At 34.7% G+C, this 20,000-nt stretch overlaps 1 protein-coding gene across 12 annotated transcripts in view; it reads left to right on the top strand.

The window, feature by feature from the left end:
- Positions 1 to 20,000, top strand: part of LOC138028303 (short transient receptor potential channel 5-like) — a 43,738-nt gene that overhangs the window by 8,043 nt on the left and 15,695 nt on the right. For 7 of the 12 annotated variants that reach the window (XR_011127618.1, XR_011127622.1, XR_011127637.1 and 4 more), the window contains exon 1: positions 14,159 to 18,935. Coding sequence is in view for 3 of the 12 variants with exons in the window: in XM_068875827.1 (XP_068731928.1) it covers positions 1,245 to 1,444; positions 2,868 to 3,066 (399 nt within the window). In the remaining 9 variants the exon portion in view is untranslated. Of the gene's footprint in view, positions 1 to 1,244; positions 1,445 to 2,867; positions 3,067 to 14,158; positions 18,936 to 20,000 lie in introns of those variants that run through there. The other 5 variants (XR_011127640.1, XR_011127642.1, XM_068875827.1 and 2 more) reach the window with 1 other exon arrangement.

The following is a 20,000-nucleotide window of genomic DNA, read 5'->3' as shown; positions in this document are numbered from 1 at the left end:
AAATAAAATGACTTAAACTAACTAATATATTTAATAATTTCTCTGTTTTTTAAATTCGGCTACTTTCGACAATTATGCTACCGGCATCCACCATATACTGTACAAATTCACCAGTAACAGCAAAGAAACGTATACTGATTAGGGAAGGAAAGGGGTATTAAAGTACATTAAACCTCACCTGGCTTTTCAGGACCAAATTTACAAGCTAAAAAAATTCTGTCTTGTCATTGAGGAAAAAAAACTTGGCATGGTAAACCCCAAAATGGTTTCTTCTTATACCGCTCTCCCCAACCTGTGAACCCGATGGAATTCACTCATGGGGTTGTCTACTATCTCAAACGTCTCCTCGACAATACAGTTCAAAACGTATATGGGAGAAAAAATGTTTACAATGTAAAAAAGATACTGAAGAGGTGTGTATGTGTAAGTGAGTGTAGTAGGGTAGTAAGTGAGAGTAGTGTGTAGTAAAATTGTATGTAAAACTGGAAATCAATAAATATCATTAACCCTTTCACTGCCTAGGGCTCCCCCATTGAGGAGTAAAATCGTTTGGCGTTAGACAGAGTAAAAGTTATGTGTCAATTTGCATTTTTTGCGGTGAAAGGGTTAAAATACAAAAAAAAATCTCTTTGGTGTTCTCCTTCTTCACTTTCTGTTGCATAATGATGATGATGGCGATGGCAATAGATGGAAAGATCATCTTTATTGCCGTTTATAAGATATTACAATAATAAACTATATTTAGAGTTGTAAATGTGAGTGAATGTTGTGCCCTACAGTGCTTGTTTGAGTGCAACAACCAGCGGGACTCTACATGCCTTTCATCACACGGAAGGCTGTTCCATGTCGTCTCGCTTTAGCTAAAACCATTTTTGTGTCACACAGAATGGTTTTCCGTGACTTATAATGTTTCGATTGTACTTTGAGTTTTAAGAAGGCTTAATGTTGTTGCGTGTGATTTAAATTTCTAAATAAAAAATTGCTCGATAACAAAGAATGGTTTTGTCTTCGGGATTTTGAACATAAATGTCAACATATTCAGCGATGAAGTATCGACTACTGCTATTCCTATTAAATGATAATAATTTTTGTTGACTTATGGCAGATGTGCTACATGGTATTTTCTCAAGAAGCTTTTTTTCAATACTGCCGGCTGTTAAGTCGATACGATACTGAGAACTGATCCCATTCATAACATGCCAGACTCTTATTACAACGTGGGTATCTTTCCTCTCTGTTGGCAGGTGGACTCCGTCCTAGGTCCCTTGCAGCTTTCGCTGTACAGAATGCTTAAAGACGTTTGGAAATTTCTTCTGTTGTTTTTTCTGCTCTATATATCCTTTGCCACCGGATTGACCAACATGTATTCCTACTACGTTGCGTCTCAGATCAAACTAGAACAGCGAAACATGACCCATTACGAAAAGTGGCATCCTTACGCCGAGTGAGTATCTACGCATATGCGCGCTTCTTTTGAAGCATTTTGCTACTGAGCATCGCAGTTAACAAAGGCAACATGAACTTTAAGAAACGTCGCCCGCGAATAAGCCCCACCCTACTCCCAAAAACAACAACAACAACAACAATTTTTCATTACCCTTAATATTACAATTATTTACATCAAATGAGATGAAAGTGAACAAAATAATAGAAGGGTACTGGCAACCTAAAGTAACCAATGGGTTAAGAATGTTAGGTTGTCAGTATACAAATCGACTTTGCTAAAATAGGTCGGAGTCACACTACACACACACACGGACCCACACGCCTGGGTCCACAAGCTTAAATTACAAATACATATAGAAAACACAAAGAAATATGATTTTTAAAACGATATCAGCATGAGGCCAAAATGTCGCGGCCATCTAGTTCACCGACCCGGACTCCTCCAGATTCCTCTTCATAATCACCTCCCCTTCCTAATCACCGCACAATCAACTGACAAGTTGGTCCATATTGCGTACGCATAATTCAGTTTGAGATGGCCGCCCATTTGACGGGAGGTAAAAGAAACAAAACAAGTAAACTTGCCTTAAACATTACCATTGGTGCTCATGTACAATAATACACAAACTCTGGAGTTGCATTGCCTAATCCTCAAATGTTTTAGTGAATAAAATATGATGGATACGAATGGGTGGTGTGTGGGGTTTGCCAATGACGAGTGATAGGTTCATGAATTAAAAATGATTTTACAATAAAAAACAAGCGGATGATGGTCGTATAATTGTGCATCAACGCATCAGAAGATTGACAAGCACAGTGGTGTTCTTCCGGCCAAATACCCCGGCTTTATGTAAAAACCCCTTTCTTGATAGAAATGAGATTCGGAAAAAAATACTTATAAAGGTGTATTCTTAGTTTTTTGCTAACTGCAGTAATAAGTTTAAATGATCCTAACTTCCACTACTTTTTTTAGTGTTACGTAGCCACTAATCTTGGGCTTTTGTTGATATTTCTGTTTCACGGCTTTCATGGGAAGAGATTACAGAAGCCAAGGGAGAGATTATGATCGCCGGCTTAGTATCAAAGTACTTCCTGTTTTAGCTATGTAATAAACGTTGAGCAATTGCTGCAGCAAATGGTAATGAAGATCATGAAGAGTTGTACAACTCGCTCTCTCCACCCGCACCCATTGAAAACCACTACTCAGCAAAATGAAGTAGTGTTTTAAGGAATACTTTTACTCCCGAATTCTCTCCAGAAGTGAAACGACTTCTAAGGTACAGTCGTTGGTTTAACTTCACGATCTGAACCCAACGGGATACCCAAAAAACCCCTGTCCTCAGTTACCCTGCACACTTTCGGATTTATCTCGTAAATGATATTATGACAATGATGATGATACGCGTTTGTTCGCTTCACAGCCATGTGAATACGGGAATTGACCTGTTTTGGTTGCTTCTTGGTGTCTTCGACGAAGAAAAATTATCGGTGGAAGATCCTGCCTTTAAAGCTTTTTCTCTCTCCGGTCATATTTTCCTCATTGTGTACGTTGTCTGCATGGTGATCGTTGCCCTCAACATGTTAATCGCTATGATGACCAAATCCTATGAAGATATCCAGGTAAGTACAAGATCGTCCCTTATCATGCAGTGATAATGACAATAACAATAATAACAGCAACAACAAAAACAAAAATAACAATAACGATAACAACAATAATAAATAACAATAAACTTCATTTAAGTGTGATGAAGTCAGTTGTGTGTAACTGAGGTACTGAGTGAGTTTCACTTTTGTTTGTTTGACTTTTTGTTTTAACTAGAAAGATTCGGAGATTTATTGGAAGTTCTCCAGAACTCAAATGTGGCTTGAAAGTATTGATAAAAGCAACGTGTTACCATCGCCTTTAGTAGTATAGGAGTTGAGGGTTCGAGATCATTTTTGCAAAAATGATCTCATACCAACTCAACTCCATACTACTTTACATTTAATGGCTTCCAACTTTCAGTCTCGTATTCTTGGAAATCTATATGTTTTATATTTCTGCGAATCTATGCCGTGGCGAGGCAGAATGGATCCAACGCAAAATTTATTTTGGATCTATATGTTTTTAAAAATAATATCTCATATAATAGTATAATGAGTTGTAAAGAAATACATGAAGAACTTGTCAATATGGAAGAAGTTATCTGTCCATTTTGCAATAAACAGATATCAAAGCAGACTAAAAAAACAGAACAATGTTGCAATCAACCAGAAATAGTGAATGATAATGCTATAGTTTGCAAAAAATGTGGAACAGTGCAAGGTTATACACCTTTAATAGAATTTGTTGATTTTCACTCAAATAAGCATAGATTTCATCGTAAAAGTGTTTACCAAAGAAAATATCATATCAAAAACATTATCAATAACATTGCCATTAAAAATGGTTTCCAGATTTCTGTCAAAAATATGGATAAAATAATTCGAATTTTCGCGGCTATCGGGGAAGTTGTGAAAGATGTTAACATTGATAGAAAGCGTATGATTAACATAAATTTCATTTTAAAACAAATATTTAAAATGCTTGATCTTCCTTTTGAAAAGGTCAAGACATCAAAGTCTAAAAAGACACTTGAAAGTTATAAACGATATTGGCAAGACATCCTAGCATTATCATTCGATAAAATAAATGTGATAGTTAAGGAATGAATTTGTCATTGTATTTTGCGTAGAATTTATCAACACTAGGACAAACATCAGTCACAAAACCATCTACATTTTTTAATTCTGTGTGAAACGATGGTTGAAAATCACCGCTTCTCAACATGTCTTTTATTGAATTCAATAGATGTTGATAACTTTGGTATGCATATGTGCAATTTTGTATTTTAAGATCCAGTGTTTGGAAATCCATGTAAGACTTGATTAACAAAGCACAAGTGCTTATTGCTACTAGGGCTATACCGCCAGTTACAACAGCACTAATAATTCCACCAGTACCGGTTAAAATGGAAACAGTATTTCCTAACAGTTTGAATTTTTTGAAGCGTTTAACAGCCTTTTTGTAAGCCCAACACTTTCTATGGTATGCCTTATAATAGCTCTTTAGTTCGTCGACCTGATCTTCTGGGAGTTTGTCTGAAATATGGTTCCAGCTGAATATTCTCTTTTTTCGATCTTCCATATATATAGTTCAGATTGTTAATCGTTTGCATAGACAATACAGTATACCACTGACTTGACCACAAAAAGGTGATCTTTTAATCAGTTTAGTTGTGTATTTTTCTGAAATAGCATAAGTGTAACCTCTACCGAGCTTATGGTGGTCATAAAACCTCCCGGAAGCATCATGTAATACACTATGTGAATTTAATATATCAATCCAACCGAAGATCTTTTCAAGTAACCATGTTAGACAGCCACTACCTGGTCCAAGAAGACCAATTTCACCATCATTGAGTTCAAGAATCTCATTCATAGACATGTCTCTTTTAAAATAGAAACAGTGCAGGTATTGATAAACAAGTGCTGATTTTAATATTTTGTCATTAATGCATGGATGTTTTTCTTTTGCTTCTTGAAAACTATATTCCACAAATCGTAATAAATTGTCGATATACATATATATTGAGTTATATATTTTGAAAATCCACATCACAAATCGAAATGATTTTGAATGAATCTGAACATATTTTTCAATTCATCATCAGACAGAGATTTAGCCCAAACGGCAAAAGCATATAAATCCATTTTACAGAAATTTCTAGCAACGCCATTATCATGAACCTGACATCCAATGAATATTTCTTGTGCTGAACCTGTAAGAGTAGCAGAAATTGTTTCTGTTTTAATCGGAGTCACTGTTGAAACACCTCTAAAAAGTTCCATATTTGTCTGATTAACACGGATCGTCCACACCTCGATATTACCTGTGAGATTCGGCAAAGAAAGAACTTCGAGTCTACCATCCGATAGTGAACCAAAATCGATATAGACTGTGCCGTCTCCCCATGGTAAATGCACACCGAATCTGATGGCTCCACGCCCCCATTGAAATTGTGATTGGTTAGCTATCGATTCTGTTTTGACAATCAACATTACTGTACATGTGTTACCAGAACTACCCGCTATTTCAGAAACATCAAATGATTTTTTTTCCAAATAGTCATCACTACCATCGAAACGTATGAAAAAATGTTTTTTCAATGAATCCCTCAGAAGAAGAGGCTTTTTTGAATTGGTTTGTTGTGAAAAATCGATATTATTCACAGGATCAATCCATGAACTAACTCTATCATTTGAATCGGCTGTGACTACTGATAAAGCTGGAATTAATGCAATGCTGATTTTGTCTAACACTGGTATACCAGGTAGACTGTTCGAAATGATAAAAGTCGATCTGTCTAACTTCAAATCGAGTTGTTTTTTTATGACAACATGGTTATCTTCCGTAGCAGCCTTAACGATGAGATTTTTGTCAGTTTCTATATGTCCATCATCATTTACTAAAAGTTGAGCTTGAGCTTGATAGGTAAAATCATCATCAGAGTGATAGTCAATGGTGTATTCAATTCTGTCACCATTGTCGTCAAGAAGATGTGTACCATCTAAATTTTTTACATACAATGTCATATACTGTTGCATTATATAATTCAATTAATCAGTAATGTTTTGTAATGTATAATGTAAACATAAGATCTTACGCCATCCCCATCGTCATCATCAAAATTTATTCGTATGTTTGTTATGTTTTCAAAATATCGATTGATATTGACAGTAAGTATTTTGCTTGTTGAAAAATCTATGTCATAAAATACACTAGCGTCTCCATAAAAAGTTATATCGTGATTCGACTCTGATGGATAATTTTTTTTAGCATAAATTTTTATTTTATCAATATAAATTTTAGTAAATGTCAGCTGTACTGTTCTAGAAATATTAAAATCACAACCCAGTGATGATTCTGAAGTGGTTCCATAGGCGTAAGACGGTAATATCTTATCAAATAACCCTAAAATTTTATTACCATTCATATTGATTGGTACATGCATTTGAAATTGATTATTTACAACTTGATAAGCCAATTCGTAATCATAGATAGTAAAATCAAGGTTGTTTTTTGCTTCGCCTTTTATACCGTAAATCAGGACATACAAGGGTAAAAGAGTTGGGCTTCGATTGTCATAAGTGGATTGAACAGTTACATATAACCGTCTTTCGATAGTTGGTGAAGAACCATCTGGTGATAAGTTCATGATAAAGCGATAATATTTATAATCTGTGTTGGTTTTGACTGTAGTGGTTCTATCGGTGTTCATGTTTCTTTTTTCAAAAGTAACCTGAAATGAATTAAACTCCACATCAAAACCAGTTTTTTGGAAATATATTTCTAAACACACAGTATATTTATCGCTATAATTGTCACGTATCAGTTTGAATAGATTAAAATCGAATCGTCCTTTAAACAGACTGGAACCATCTGTTGCCTTTTGAACCTTGAATGAAAATGCTTTTTTGTTGTTTTTATGTGGCGAGTCATTATAGTCGATTAAATTGGCATCCTGTATTCCATAATCTTCTGTAAATTCCCCATCATCCATAGCATATTTCAGCACATTTTTTCTGTTTGTGTGAGTAGTTATGTGACTCTTCACTATTTCGTCGTCTACATATTTCTTATTTTTTTCTATTTGTTCGTCTGTATATTTATTGTTTTCGGTACTTATAGTCGAAAAAGCGTCATTTACTTGCTTCAAAGTTATGGCATCTTGATTATGTGTGGCGTTTCCGAGATTTATTATTCGTTGATTGTTCATGTCTAGAACGGAAGTCATTACACCGCTTCCATCCAATTTCAATGTTTTTCCAACCTCGGAATCGACATAAGATTTGTTTGTCACATCTCTAGCACCGGTTGGTTGTCCGCAATTTATTATTTTATTCAAAGACATATCCAAATTTCCAGTCATTTTAGAGGATCCGTCTAAACGAAGTGAATCTAAAAATAATCGATCAACGTAACCTTTTCCAGTGGCATCATTTCTACCTGTCGGATTAGCAAGATTGACGATTTTTTTTTGTGACATATTTAAATTTCCAGTCATGTCCTGCGAACCATCACGGAGCACAACCTGATTTGTATTGGGTTTGGTTGATAAACCAGTTTGTAATTGGTGTTTTGTAACAGCGTCAGAATTGCCAGTGCCTTCAGCAAGATTGCTGATTTTATTATTTCGAAAGTCAAAATCACCAGTAACAGAAACTGAACCGTCTCTTTTCAAATAATTGTTTAAATCTGATTTGTCCGCTTTTTGATTCATAAAGTCGTCAACGTAAAATTTATTGGTAGCGTCTGAATGCAATATTGGATCTTGCACTCCTGAGATTCTTTTATTTTCATGTCGATCGGATTTTGGGCTTCTATCTTTCCATCGTTTGTATTTAATTCAAAATAAAAGCTATGTAGATGCACACTACTTACAGCATCACTGTGACCATGTCTAGCTGGAGCAATATTTTCGACACGCCGATTATCCATGTTAAGGGCTCCAGTCATTGCATTGCTCCCATCTATTTTTAAACACCCAGAAACCTCTTTATCAACATAACTCTTAGTAGTTGCATCGTCATTCGTTTGAGGTGAATCTAAATTTCTCAGTTTTTTATTCTGCATATCATAATCACCGTCATCTGTTAGTTTAAAACCAACACCAGGCAATCCTTTTACTATTTCAATAACTTTTTCATGTGAATATGTGTCTTCAGGTAATTTACCATTTGAGTAACTCATATATACAATTGGTTTATATTTTTTCATCGAAATTCTTCTTTACTTGTTTATTGGGTTTGTCAATATATATAAAACTAAAAGGGTCTCTCGTTGCTTTCTCGTATAATTGTTCCGAGACATTGTTTTCACGACATATGAGACTTTTTTCATTAGTACTCGGAAAATCATAAATGGCAAAATGTGAGCAGTTTAATCTAATATCTTTTGGTGTCTTATAGTAGCTTTGACTCAAATATATGGCGCAGCAGTTTTTATGTCTCCCCTGTATAAAATAGTCAACTAATGGTTTTTGGTTTTTATCTCATACAAAATCGTCGAATATCACAATTTTTTGATTGTCACCATTGAGATTTTTTACAGGAATTATTTTATCATTGCTTGCTTCAATGATATCATAACCAGCTTCTTCACTCCATGGTTCGAACTCTTTCATGAGATTCCGATACTTTGACTGCTCTAAGTTTTTTGCATAAAGGTATATTTTATCAAAATACAACAGATTGTGAATCATATGCATCAGTGTGTTTGTTTTTCCCGAACCAGAAGGTCCACAAATGAGCATGCGGAAGCATCGATCAGGCATAAAATCATGTAGTTGTGTGAAGTTTGTGGCAACATCGTCGCCAGTATCATAATTAGGTATCTTCATTTATATCATATGGGTATATTGTTTCAATAAAGTTGTGTATAACATGGTGTTCAACACGGTGTAAAACGTTATTTTTTATATATGAATTTCCATTTTTATGTAACGTAACAATATAACAATAAATGAGTTTACTCAAGTGGAAAGAACTCGCAAAGAGTAAATCTGAATTAGGGGATAAGATTAATTATGTCCATAATGCTATTACAAAGCATGATATTGATCAGAAGACCAGTCAACAGGGATTTTCAAAAGTATTCCAACCAATCACAAGCAAATTAGATGATGTTATTGATAGTAATCAGGCTTTAAGGTTGCCAAGGAAAAAACGACCACTGAAGAAAGGAGAAGTTCCTGATTACGGTATTGATATAGAGGATGAAGTTCCAGATATGAATCTTGGTGAATTATTTGAACAACCTGTTTTGCCACAGCAAGAAAAACAACTGGTGCCAAAACCACCAACATATGAAGAATCTTTACAAGATCTTCTGGAAGGAAAAGAGGAGATGTATGTTGATCCTAAGTACTTTCCTGAAGAACCGGGATTGCCACCAGAATATGATGACGATGATGAGGTAGATTATGGATTAGATGATGAAGATATGGATGATGAGATATTAGGTGATCTTGGTATACCAAATTATGATTCTGTTGAAAAGGTAATAAATCAACAAGAAATGACTGAACGAAAAAACAAAAAATATCTCAATAAGATTGTCAATGCGGCTAAATTTAAAAGAAATCAATTGAAAGCCTACAAAGGAAACGTTACAAAGCAATACAAAAGTGGGAATATAACGGAAGCTGATAGGCAAGAGGAAAACAAAAGAGTGGATCTCGCTATGAAAACTCTGAATGAATACATAAAACATTATCAAAACAAAATGAAAACAATGGAAGGTTCTGGTAGGAAAAAACAAAAAGGTGGCAATGTGATATTTTTTAACAAACCGAAAGAACTCATAAAAAAATTGGATTTGATCATTGGTGAGATATTGGCTGGCAATACAAGCATTGACATGCGAAATATGGGTGTTTCTATATTGGACACATTATTTAAAATGTCGACAATCAATAGATCACAATATGGTAAATTATACAAACAATATTTCAAAATTTAATGTAACCTAATCACATAATGGAACGAGAGATAGTTTTATCATCTTACAGTGTGAAAAATCAAGGGAACAATAAACCAGAAGATTTTGCAACAAATTTCACCAGACCTGTAACTCTAGACAATAATAAGCAATACGTTATCGGTCTTAACAGAGTCATTAACATGTCATTCACTTGGTTCAATGTCAATGCTGGGTACAAAAATCAATTAATCAAATACAGCTCCGATAATGGTTCAACTTTTAAGGACATTACCTTTCCAGCTGGGGTATGGAATTATACGGACTTTGACAGACATATTAAAAATGTGACGAAAACTGGTGATACGTATCCGATGACTCTTGAATTCAACGAAACAACATTCAGAGTCACGGTTACATTAGCTGCAAATTACCAACTTGATTTAAGAGCAAGTAATTTTAATGAACTGATCGGTTTCGACAAAAAGATATTAGCAAGTGGAACGCATATTGGACCAAGAGTGCCAAATCTCAGTCAAGACACAGACGTACTCAATATTCATTGCGATTTGGTAAACGAAAGTTTAGTTGACGGCGAAGAAACAGACATTATTTATTCATTCTCAACTAGTGTACTAAAACCAAGTTACTCCTTCACCCTCGAACCACAAAGAGTTACATTTAATCCTGTGAACAAAACTACAATTTCATCAATCAGAATCATGATAACAGATGGAAAAAGAAGATTAGTGGATCTAAATGGAGCGGATACGTCTTTTTCGCTGATTTTAAAAAGTATCTAATGTAACAGTATAATGACACCGTATGAATTTAAGAGGTTTTACCATCCAAAACTTGGTAAATTTGTATTTCAACACAAAGGGTCTGGGCTTATCTTAGACAACATTTTCAAACCGTTAAAGAGTGTGGCATCATCTGTTTTCAAGAAATTCGCCAAGCCATTAGCCAAGAAGGCATTAGAATCAGGGGTTTCCCATGCAGGTGATAAAATTGGCAAGACGGTGGCAGAAAAGTCAGGAGACCTAATAATGAAAAAATTAGCAAATTTGAGAAAAGGAGCCACAACACCAACACAAAAAGCAATTGTTCCATCCTTGCCCATTGAACAGAAACAGCAAGATGAAAGCGCTGACATGATACTAAATAGATTGATATCCGGATCTGGAAGAAGGCGTAGATTTTTCAAATAAATAACATGACAGCAAAATTATATAATACAATAGTATAAATGGCTTTTAGAACAAGTGAATTATTGCAAAGAAATGAGTTGGTGCGTTTCCAACTTGATGATGTAATTAGAGCCCCTGGAAATAATCAACATCAAGAAAAGAACGGTTATAGATTCACCATCAACGACCGGAGTTCTTTCTATGATTGGTACAATGCTTATTTCGAGGTTCAATTCCAGTTACAAAAAATAGCAGATGGAGCTGGTTATGCAGCAGCCGATAGAATAACGGTGATAAACGGATCTCATTCATTGATTGCACATATGATGATTAAAAGTGCTGGGAAAATTGTTTATGATACTGACAATCTACATAAGGTCACTTTTGTGAAGAATCTGTTGGAATATTCTGATGATTACAGCAGATCAGTCGGTAAAAACAGTTTTTGGTATTTAGACACAAATGATACGACAGCCAATACTAATTCAGGATATGAATCGAGAAGAGTGCTTACACAAGCTGCCAACGATGATGGAACGGGAGGAGCAAAAGATGTGAATTTGATCATACCTCTCAATCGTTACAGTTTTTTTGAAGAGTTGCAGGATAAAATGTTGGTTCCTATGCAGTTACAATTCAATTTGAATCTCCAGAACGACAATGAACTCATCAATAGGGCAGCAGCAGCAGATGCCGGAAGAGTAGTGATTAACAGATTTCTACTATGGGTTCCAAAATTAACACCAAAAGACAGTATGTACGACAAATTTGTAAGCTCTTTCATGAAAGAACACAAATGGACATATCAGCGTGAACTATATGCAGTGTCAGCACCTGCTAGAGTCAGTGGTTTTTTTCAGATTTCTTCCAGCATTGACAATGTCAAAGCAATTTTTGTTTATCTACAACGGGCTAAAACCAGAGTTGCAACTCAAAATCCATATATACTTGATACCTTCAAACTAAATGCAACAGACGCAAACAGTTATTTAACAACATGCAGACTCGAATATGGCAATGGTGTTTTCTACCCAGAAACAGAATATGACAGTGAAAGCAAAGTGAGAATATTCAATGATCTCATGTCTTATGCAATGCGAAAAAATGATTACAACACCGGAACCCAGTTGAATCTTGCCAATTATAACAGCCTGTATTCACTGATCTATTTTGATCTCTCATATCAAGCAGAGAAAGTAACAAGAGACCCTAAACAGTTGATTTTCAGGTATAAAATAAGTGCCAATAGTGCAGCAGATTTCAATGTCCATGCAGTTGTATTGTACGAAGAGTCGGTTGTTATTGACAAGGTGGGTAATGAATTGGTTATAGTTTAATCCCATGAATGACACATATTTATTTGTATATGTTTTGTGACTGGAATTATGTAACATATATTATATGACTGAACTTCATCAAATAAACGTAAGACTGTCAGATAATCAAAAAAAGAATCTGAGTAATGCTTACCATAAAAGGGAAACAATTGTTCTAAGACTGACAAATGATTCTCTTAATGGAAACGACACTCTTTATGTTCCAGCAATGGTGAAAAAACGATTGCAAAAAAATCGACAATTGAACAAAGGAATGGACATTAAGCTTGCCAAGACCAATATCAGAAAACAAGTAGGCGGAAGTCTTTTGAGCACCGTATTGTCACTTGGTATGAGAGCTCTTCCAGCAATTGGTAAAACCCTTGGGTTGAGTGCTCTTGGTGGTTTAGCAGAAGCCGGAGCTAAAAAATTGTTAGGATCTGGTCAAAAAGGTGGTGCTATGCCATTACCCATGATGATACCTTTCAATGCAATCAATCAACTGATGCCATATCTGAATATGTTTACAACCAAACAGCAAAGAGACATAATGAATGCGGCTCAAACAGGATCTGGCGTTAAAATAACACCGACTAAAACACAATCAGGTGGATTTCTAGGAACTCTGTTGGCTTCCGTTGGAATTCCTATGGCTGTTAATCTGGTGAAAAAGCTGTTTACAGGGAAAGGAGCACCGAGGGTAGGTAGACCACCTTCATCGAAAAAGGATGGTACAGGAGCACCTAGAATTGGAATGCCCCCTCCATTTTATAGTTATCCGCCATATGTGACTGGTAATGGTAGAAAAAAAAAAACATCCTCGACCAAAAAAGGAAAAGGGTTACTATTGGGAAAAAACAGTCCATTCAATGGCATACCCATTTTGGGGGCAATATTGTAAAACCAAAATTTCACAAAAACATACCTATGTCCAACCACGATCTAATGAAATGGTGCAAATATTTGAATATACCAATAAATGATGTACTGTCAAGAGATGAAAATGTTCCACATAACCGTAAACAGGCGTTATTCATATACAATCTTGAACCAGCTTATATGAGCGGAAGTCATTGGGTTGCAACATATGTCAAAGATAATGTAATAAATTATTTCGATTCGTTTGGTATGCCCCCATTTCAAGAGATTGTAAATCATGCCAAAAAGAAAAATCTCACTTTGTTACATCAAAACAATCAGATACAAAACATACAAACAACAACTTGTGGGTATTTCTGTTTATACTTTCTGAATGAAATGAATAAGGGTAATTCGTATTATGATTTATTACAAGTATTCGACATAAATGATACAATGAAAAATGAGAGATTTATCGAATATTATTTCAGAAATATCTAACTTATATGTATTATGAAATCATATTGTGTTAAACAAAAGAAAGTGACTGAATGTGTTGAACCTTCAGGTTACAAAACAGCTAAAAATGGTAGACTAATGTTCTTTTGCACTTGTGCTGAATGTGGTATTACAAAGACCAAATTTGTTAAAAAACAGGGAAACTAAACAGCCCGTTGGGAGCGGGCTTACTCAGCGATATTGCTAATACTGGAACAGAATTATTTTAACTAAAGGAGTACCTTATCTTGGCAAAAAAGCCGTTGAAATGGGTAGATATTATGGTTCCGAATTAATGAGAGATCCAAAGTTGCAGAAAAAAGCAATCGATTATGGTTTGAGAAAAATGAACCCTCTACTTCATAAAGTCGGTTCTGAAGCTCTCGATCAATTGTCAACAAAAATAAGACCCAAAAAGAAATACACAACCAATAGGAAAGATCTTGATGGTGGTGCTCTTGACATTCACAAAGCTATTGGTAAATTGCCGAAACCAAAAGGCGGATGGACATTACCTGGGCATCATTACACAGGACCTTATAATGATTTAGAAAATCAACTGAAGTATGACCCAAAAACTGGTCAAATATTGGAAATATATGATATGCCCACTGGCAAAACTGATGCAATAGCAATGCAACACGATGTTGATTATTCCGTCTGCAAGGATGACAGGAAATGTAAAAACAAAGCAGATAGGAAAATGGTTCAAGCTTTAGACAACGTACCGTATAATGAAAGACAATGGGGGCATTGGTTGGCAAGAAATGTTATCAATACAAAGCAGAAACTAGGTCTTGGAGTTTCAAAAAACGGAAAAAGCCGTCGGGTAACTGGCAAGAAAAATTAGCAGATGAATTACATGCATCTATAAGACGCAACTTTACTCGGCGGCGTGTAATCGTAAATCATGTTGATGAAAATATGGGCAAGTGATCTAGTTGAAATGCAACAGTTTAGCAAATGGAATAAAGGTTATCGGTATCTTCTCATGGTTATTGATGTTTTCAGCAAATACGGTTGGATTGTCCCATTGAAGGACAAGAAAGGTGAATCTGTCACTGAAGCATTTAAAACAATATTCAGGGAAGGCAGAAGACCACAATATTTATGGGTTGATAAGGGAAAGGAGTTCTATAACAAACACTTGAAGGACTTGTTAGACAAAAATGGGATACATATGTACTCCACTGAAAATGAAGAGAAATCCTCAGTGGTCGAAAGATGGAATAGAACAATCAAGTCCAAAATGTGGAAGCAGTTCACTGTTCAAGGTAATACACAGTATTTAGACATGCTACCCAAACTAGTGAAACAGTACAACAACACAAAACATTCAAGCATAAAAATGACACCTGTTGAAGCATCTAATAAGAGGAATGAAGGTATAGTTTACTTCAATCTATATGGTGATACAGAAACATTAAAACAAAAACCTAAATTCAAAACAGGTGACCAGGTTCGAATATCCAAGTATAAACGGAATGTGTTCGATAAAGGATATACTCCAAACTGGACCGAAGAAGTGTTTACAGTTGATAAGATCCAATACACTAATCCAATAACATACAAACTAAAAGATCTCAGAGGTGAAGAGATACAAGGCAGTTTTTATGAACCTGAATTATTAAAAGCAAAGCGGGATATTTTCCGTATTGACAAAGTGATCAGAAGAGACTATAAAAAGAAACAAGCTTTGGTAAAATGGAAGGGATACAGTGATGAATTCAACAGTTGGATACCATTGAAAGACATTGAAAACATATGAATTGTGGTGAAACAAACGCGCATAAATACTTATAAAAAATAAAAATATATACTTATATTATATGGACAAGTTTGAAAATGAAGAAAAGTTTGGTTTCTATTATGAGAGCGATCAAGACTCTGGTTCAGATTCCGATTGGACGCCATCGCAAGAAAGTATATCTGAAGAAAGCTGCTCAAGTTCGCAAGAATCTGAGTCGTCACAAGACAGTGATGAATCTGTATAGAAACAGAATAAAAACATATAGTATATGAAAAAATATTCAGACAGACAAAAATACAAGTTGATCATTTGGTATTATTTATTGAATGACATCAAAGAAAATGACATAGAAAACGTGCTAAAAGAAAGATACCCAGAATACAAAATAGATTGGAAGGCGATGAGTGAAAGAATATCTTGGGCAGCAATGCGTAAGTATGCACGAAAAATGTATCCATGGATAATACAAACAAAAAATGAAGACGGAGTGATTTTTCATCTTCCTTTTGAATATTTGTGTGAGCTATAAGTATATGTTCAGAGGAACGGAAGTAGTAAAAACCTTATGTTTGAGAAAGTTAGTTGCAGAAGAAATTTGTGATATTATTGTGAAAAACGCACAGTACATGCATTTTGTGAGAACAAAAGAGATGGTGATTATCCAATCAGCGTTTGATCTTGGGATACCAAAAGAAGAAATTGAAAGAGTGTTCAGAATTGCAGACCGTAAAATGTCTTTTTTATTCAGAGAATTCAAAAGATATAGTGATTTTTTAGCACCACTGAAATTAGTGCAAGAAAATATTTAAATAAAAAATATATAGGTTTATATTATGGAAGATCGAAGACCAGTTGGCCGTCCCAGATTTTATACTGCAGAAGAAAGAAGAAAAATAAAAACAGACTACATGTTGCATAAAGAATGGTACTGTAAAATATGCAACAATGGTAGAAACTACACTCTTGCTGGCAAACATTGCCATTTAAAAACAAAGAAACATTTCAAAAATTCATTTACATATAATACGGGTTATATTTATGATAAACATGAAAATAGCAATTAATTTATTCATATCACTTCTCTTTTAAAAAAGTTAAATACATACTTCCCGTATGTGTTGAACTATAAACGCACCATATTTTTATTTAAAGAATTATTATCTATAGATATATTATGATGAATATTATGCAAAATAATATCTCAACTTATAGTATGAACAAGAGTGATCTTGAGAAACTGAGTAAATCAGAATTAATAAAATTGATTATAAAACAAAATACGAAACCAGTGCCCACACCAAGGACAAAAACAAGACCAATCCCAAAACCAAGAAAGAGTGTGCAGCAAATGGTTCAAAATTATGAAGAAAACATAATTCTTCCTCCATTAGAGTTCCGAGATGGATACAAACCAGTGCCATTGCCTAGGACTAAAAGACCAGTGCCAGCGCCTAGATCCAAAAAACCAGTTCCGGCACCAAGGACTATAATACAAGAAACGAACAAAGCTTTAAAAGGGTTTACAAAGTCTTATGAAATCAACATCAAAAACAGCAAAGACCCACTTATGCAACTGCAAAATACAAGAAAGGCTGTTGCCATCCATATCGAAAAAACATTGAAATCAATGAAAGGTCTAAAATTTATTGAAACACTTAGAGTAACATTTGAAAAGCAAACAGGGCGAGAAGAAAAAATCATCAAAACGGCTTATTTCAACAGTCAACCCCAAACAATAACAAATGACACACAAATTGAACTAGCTTTATCTTTGTCAAAACAAGTCATACTGAACAAGATTGCAGTTTGGATTTCAGAGGGATCTGGTTGGACTATTCAATCTGTTGAAAATCATTATATCAATGTGGTAAAATATGAACCAATGAAAGGATCTTCTTATATAAAACTACCCTTAGAACTCAGAAACAGTGCAAAGGGATTGATCAACATGAAAAATGAGGATAATGAATGCTTCAGGTGGTGTCATATTCGACATTTGAACCCTCAAGACAAATACCCACAGAGAATTAAAAAATCGGATAAAGCATTCATGAAAAATTTGAATTATTCAGGAATTGAATTTCCAGTGACTACCAAACAGTACAACAAAATAGAAAAGCAGAATGAAATTAACATCAATGTTTTCGGTTATGAAAACAAACAAAAATATCCCATTTATGTGTCAAAAGAAAAGTATGAAGATTGCATGAATCTGCTTCTTATAACAGAAAATGAAAACAAGCATTATGTGTTGATCAAAGATTTCAACAAGTTCATGTATGACATAACAAATAACAAAAAGAGAAAACATTTTTGCATGTATTGTCTTCAGCATTTCACTTCTGAAAGAGTGTTGAACAATCATAAAGAAAACTGTATCCAATTAAATGGAGTACAAGCAATCAAAATGCCAACAAAAGATGACAACATACTAAAATTCAATAATTTCCATAAACAACTACCAGTTCCATTTGTAATATATGCAGATTTCGAAGCCATAACTGAAAAAATACATGGATGCCAACCCAATGATGACAAATCATACACAGAGGCTTATCAGAGACACACAGACTGTGGTTATGGATATAAGGTTGTGTGTTGTTATGATGATAAATACACAAAACCAGTACAAATTTATAGAGGTGAAAAAGCTGTTTACAAATTTATGGAAGCCATGCTGGATGAAGTCAAATACTGCAAGAAGATTATGAACAAACATTTCAATAAACCATTGAGAATGACTGAAGATGATGAAAAAGAATTTCAAAAAGCTGATGAATGTCATATCTGCAATAAAAAATACAATGAAAATGATGTGAGAGTCAGAGACCATTGCCATATCGCAGGTAAATACAGAGGATCAGCTCACCAAGATTGCAATCTTAACTTTCGAATAACTGAGAAAATACCAGTTATATTTCACAATCTCCGTGGTTATGACAGTCATTTCATAATGCAAGAAATTGGTGAGACAGTCAAGAAGCATACATACACGAATAAGAAAGGCGAAAAGTGCCAAATGAATATAAATGCAATTCCTAATAACATGGAAAAATACATGGCTTTCATGCTTGGTAATCATCTGACATTTATTGATAGTTTCCAATTTATGAGCTCAAGTCTTGATAAACTAGTGAGCAACCTACCAAAAGAAGCATTAAAATATACCTCTCAAACGTTTAAAAACGAAAAACTTGATTTAATGTCTCAAAAAGGAGTATATCCATACGACTTCATGGATAGCTTTGATAAATTCAATGAAAAGCTGCCATCGAAAGAAGACTTTTACAGCATCTTGAATGACGAACACATAAGTGACAAAGACTACGCGCATGCCCAGAATGTGTGGAATACATTCAATCTCAAAAACATGGGTGAGTATCATGACTTGTACCTCAAATCAGAAACAGTGACCCTAAACAGGCCGGCATATGTGGGTATGTGTATCCTAGATCTTAGTAAGACACTAATGTATGATTTCCACTACAATTATATCAAACAAAAATACGGCAGCAAAGCGAAATTATTATTCACAGACACAGACAGCTTGACCTATGAAATTGAAACCAGTGATGTGTACCAAGACTTTTGGAATGATAAAGATAAATTCGACAACAGTGACTATCCAGAAGATTCACAATATTTCGACAAGACAAACAAAAAAGTAATCGGTAAATTCAAAGACGAGGCAGCAGGTATGCCAATAACCGAATTCGTCGGATTGAGATCGAAAATGTATTCATATATGAAAGACAATGACAAAGGCGGAAAGACCGCTAAGGGTATTAAAAAGAATATCATCAAAAAGAACATAACTCATGAAAATTATAAAAACGTACTGTTTAATAACAAGCAAATGCATCACACCATGAAAACAATCCGAAGCAACAACCATCAACTCGGAAGCTATGAGCTTAATAAAGTTTCATTATCTTGCTTCGATGACAAAAGATATATACTGAAAGATAGTATAACAAGTTATGCATACGGTCATCATGCAATAAACAACTGAAAATGTCATTAGCAAACACACTCTTAAGATCTCTTCTTGTAGGGATCACTTGCCAATTTCCTCTCTTGACGATTTCTCTTCAAAGCCTCCTTCATCGTCTTAGTATCAGTCATTTTCTTTATCCTGTCTTCTAATCGCCTACGTGATTTCTCATAGTTCAAGACCCTCTTGTACTCCTCCAAAACTTTGATATAACGATCAACAGAATTATCCAAGACACCAATATCAGTGGATGCTAGATTATAAATTTCCCTTGTCATATTGAAACTGAATTCTTGATCGTTACCCATATTTGCTTCAATCATCAGTATAGAATCTTGAATCTTGTTACATGTAGACTCAAAACGAGTAGTAAGTTCTTCTAAAGAAGGCATCCTTTGTCTGAATCAAAAATGTCCAACCAAAATAAACCAGATTTTGAACCATT

This window comes from Montipora capricornis, chromosome 2 (assembly GCF_036669925.1).
Source record: "Montipora capricornis isolate CH-2021 chromosome 2, ASM3666992v2, whole genome shotgun sequence".
In the NCBI taxonomy this organism is placed as follows: domain Eukaryota; kingdom Metazoa; phylum Cnidaria; class Anthozoa; order Scleractinia; family Acroporidae; genus Montipora; species Montipora capricornis.
Note: the sequence above shows the minus strand (reverse complement) of the source record. Positions and strands in the feature narration are given on the sequence as shown.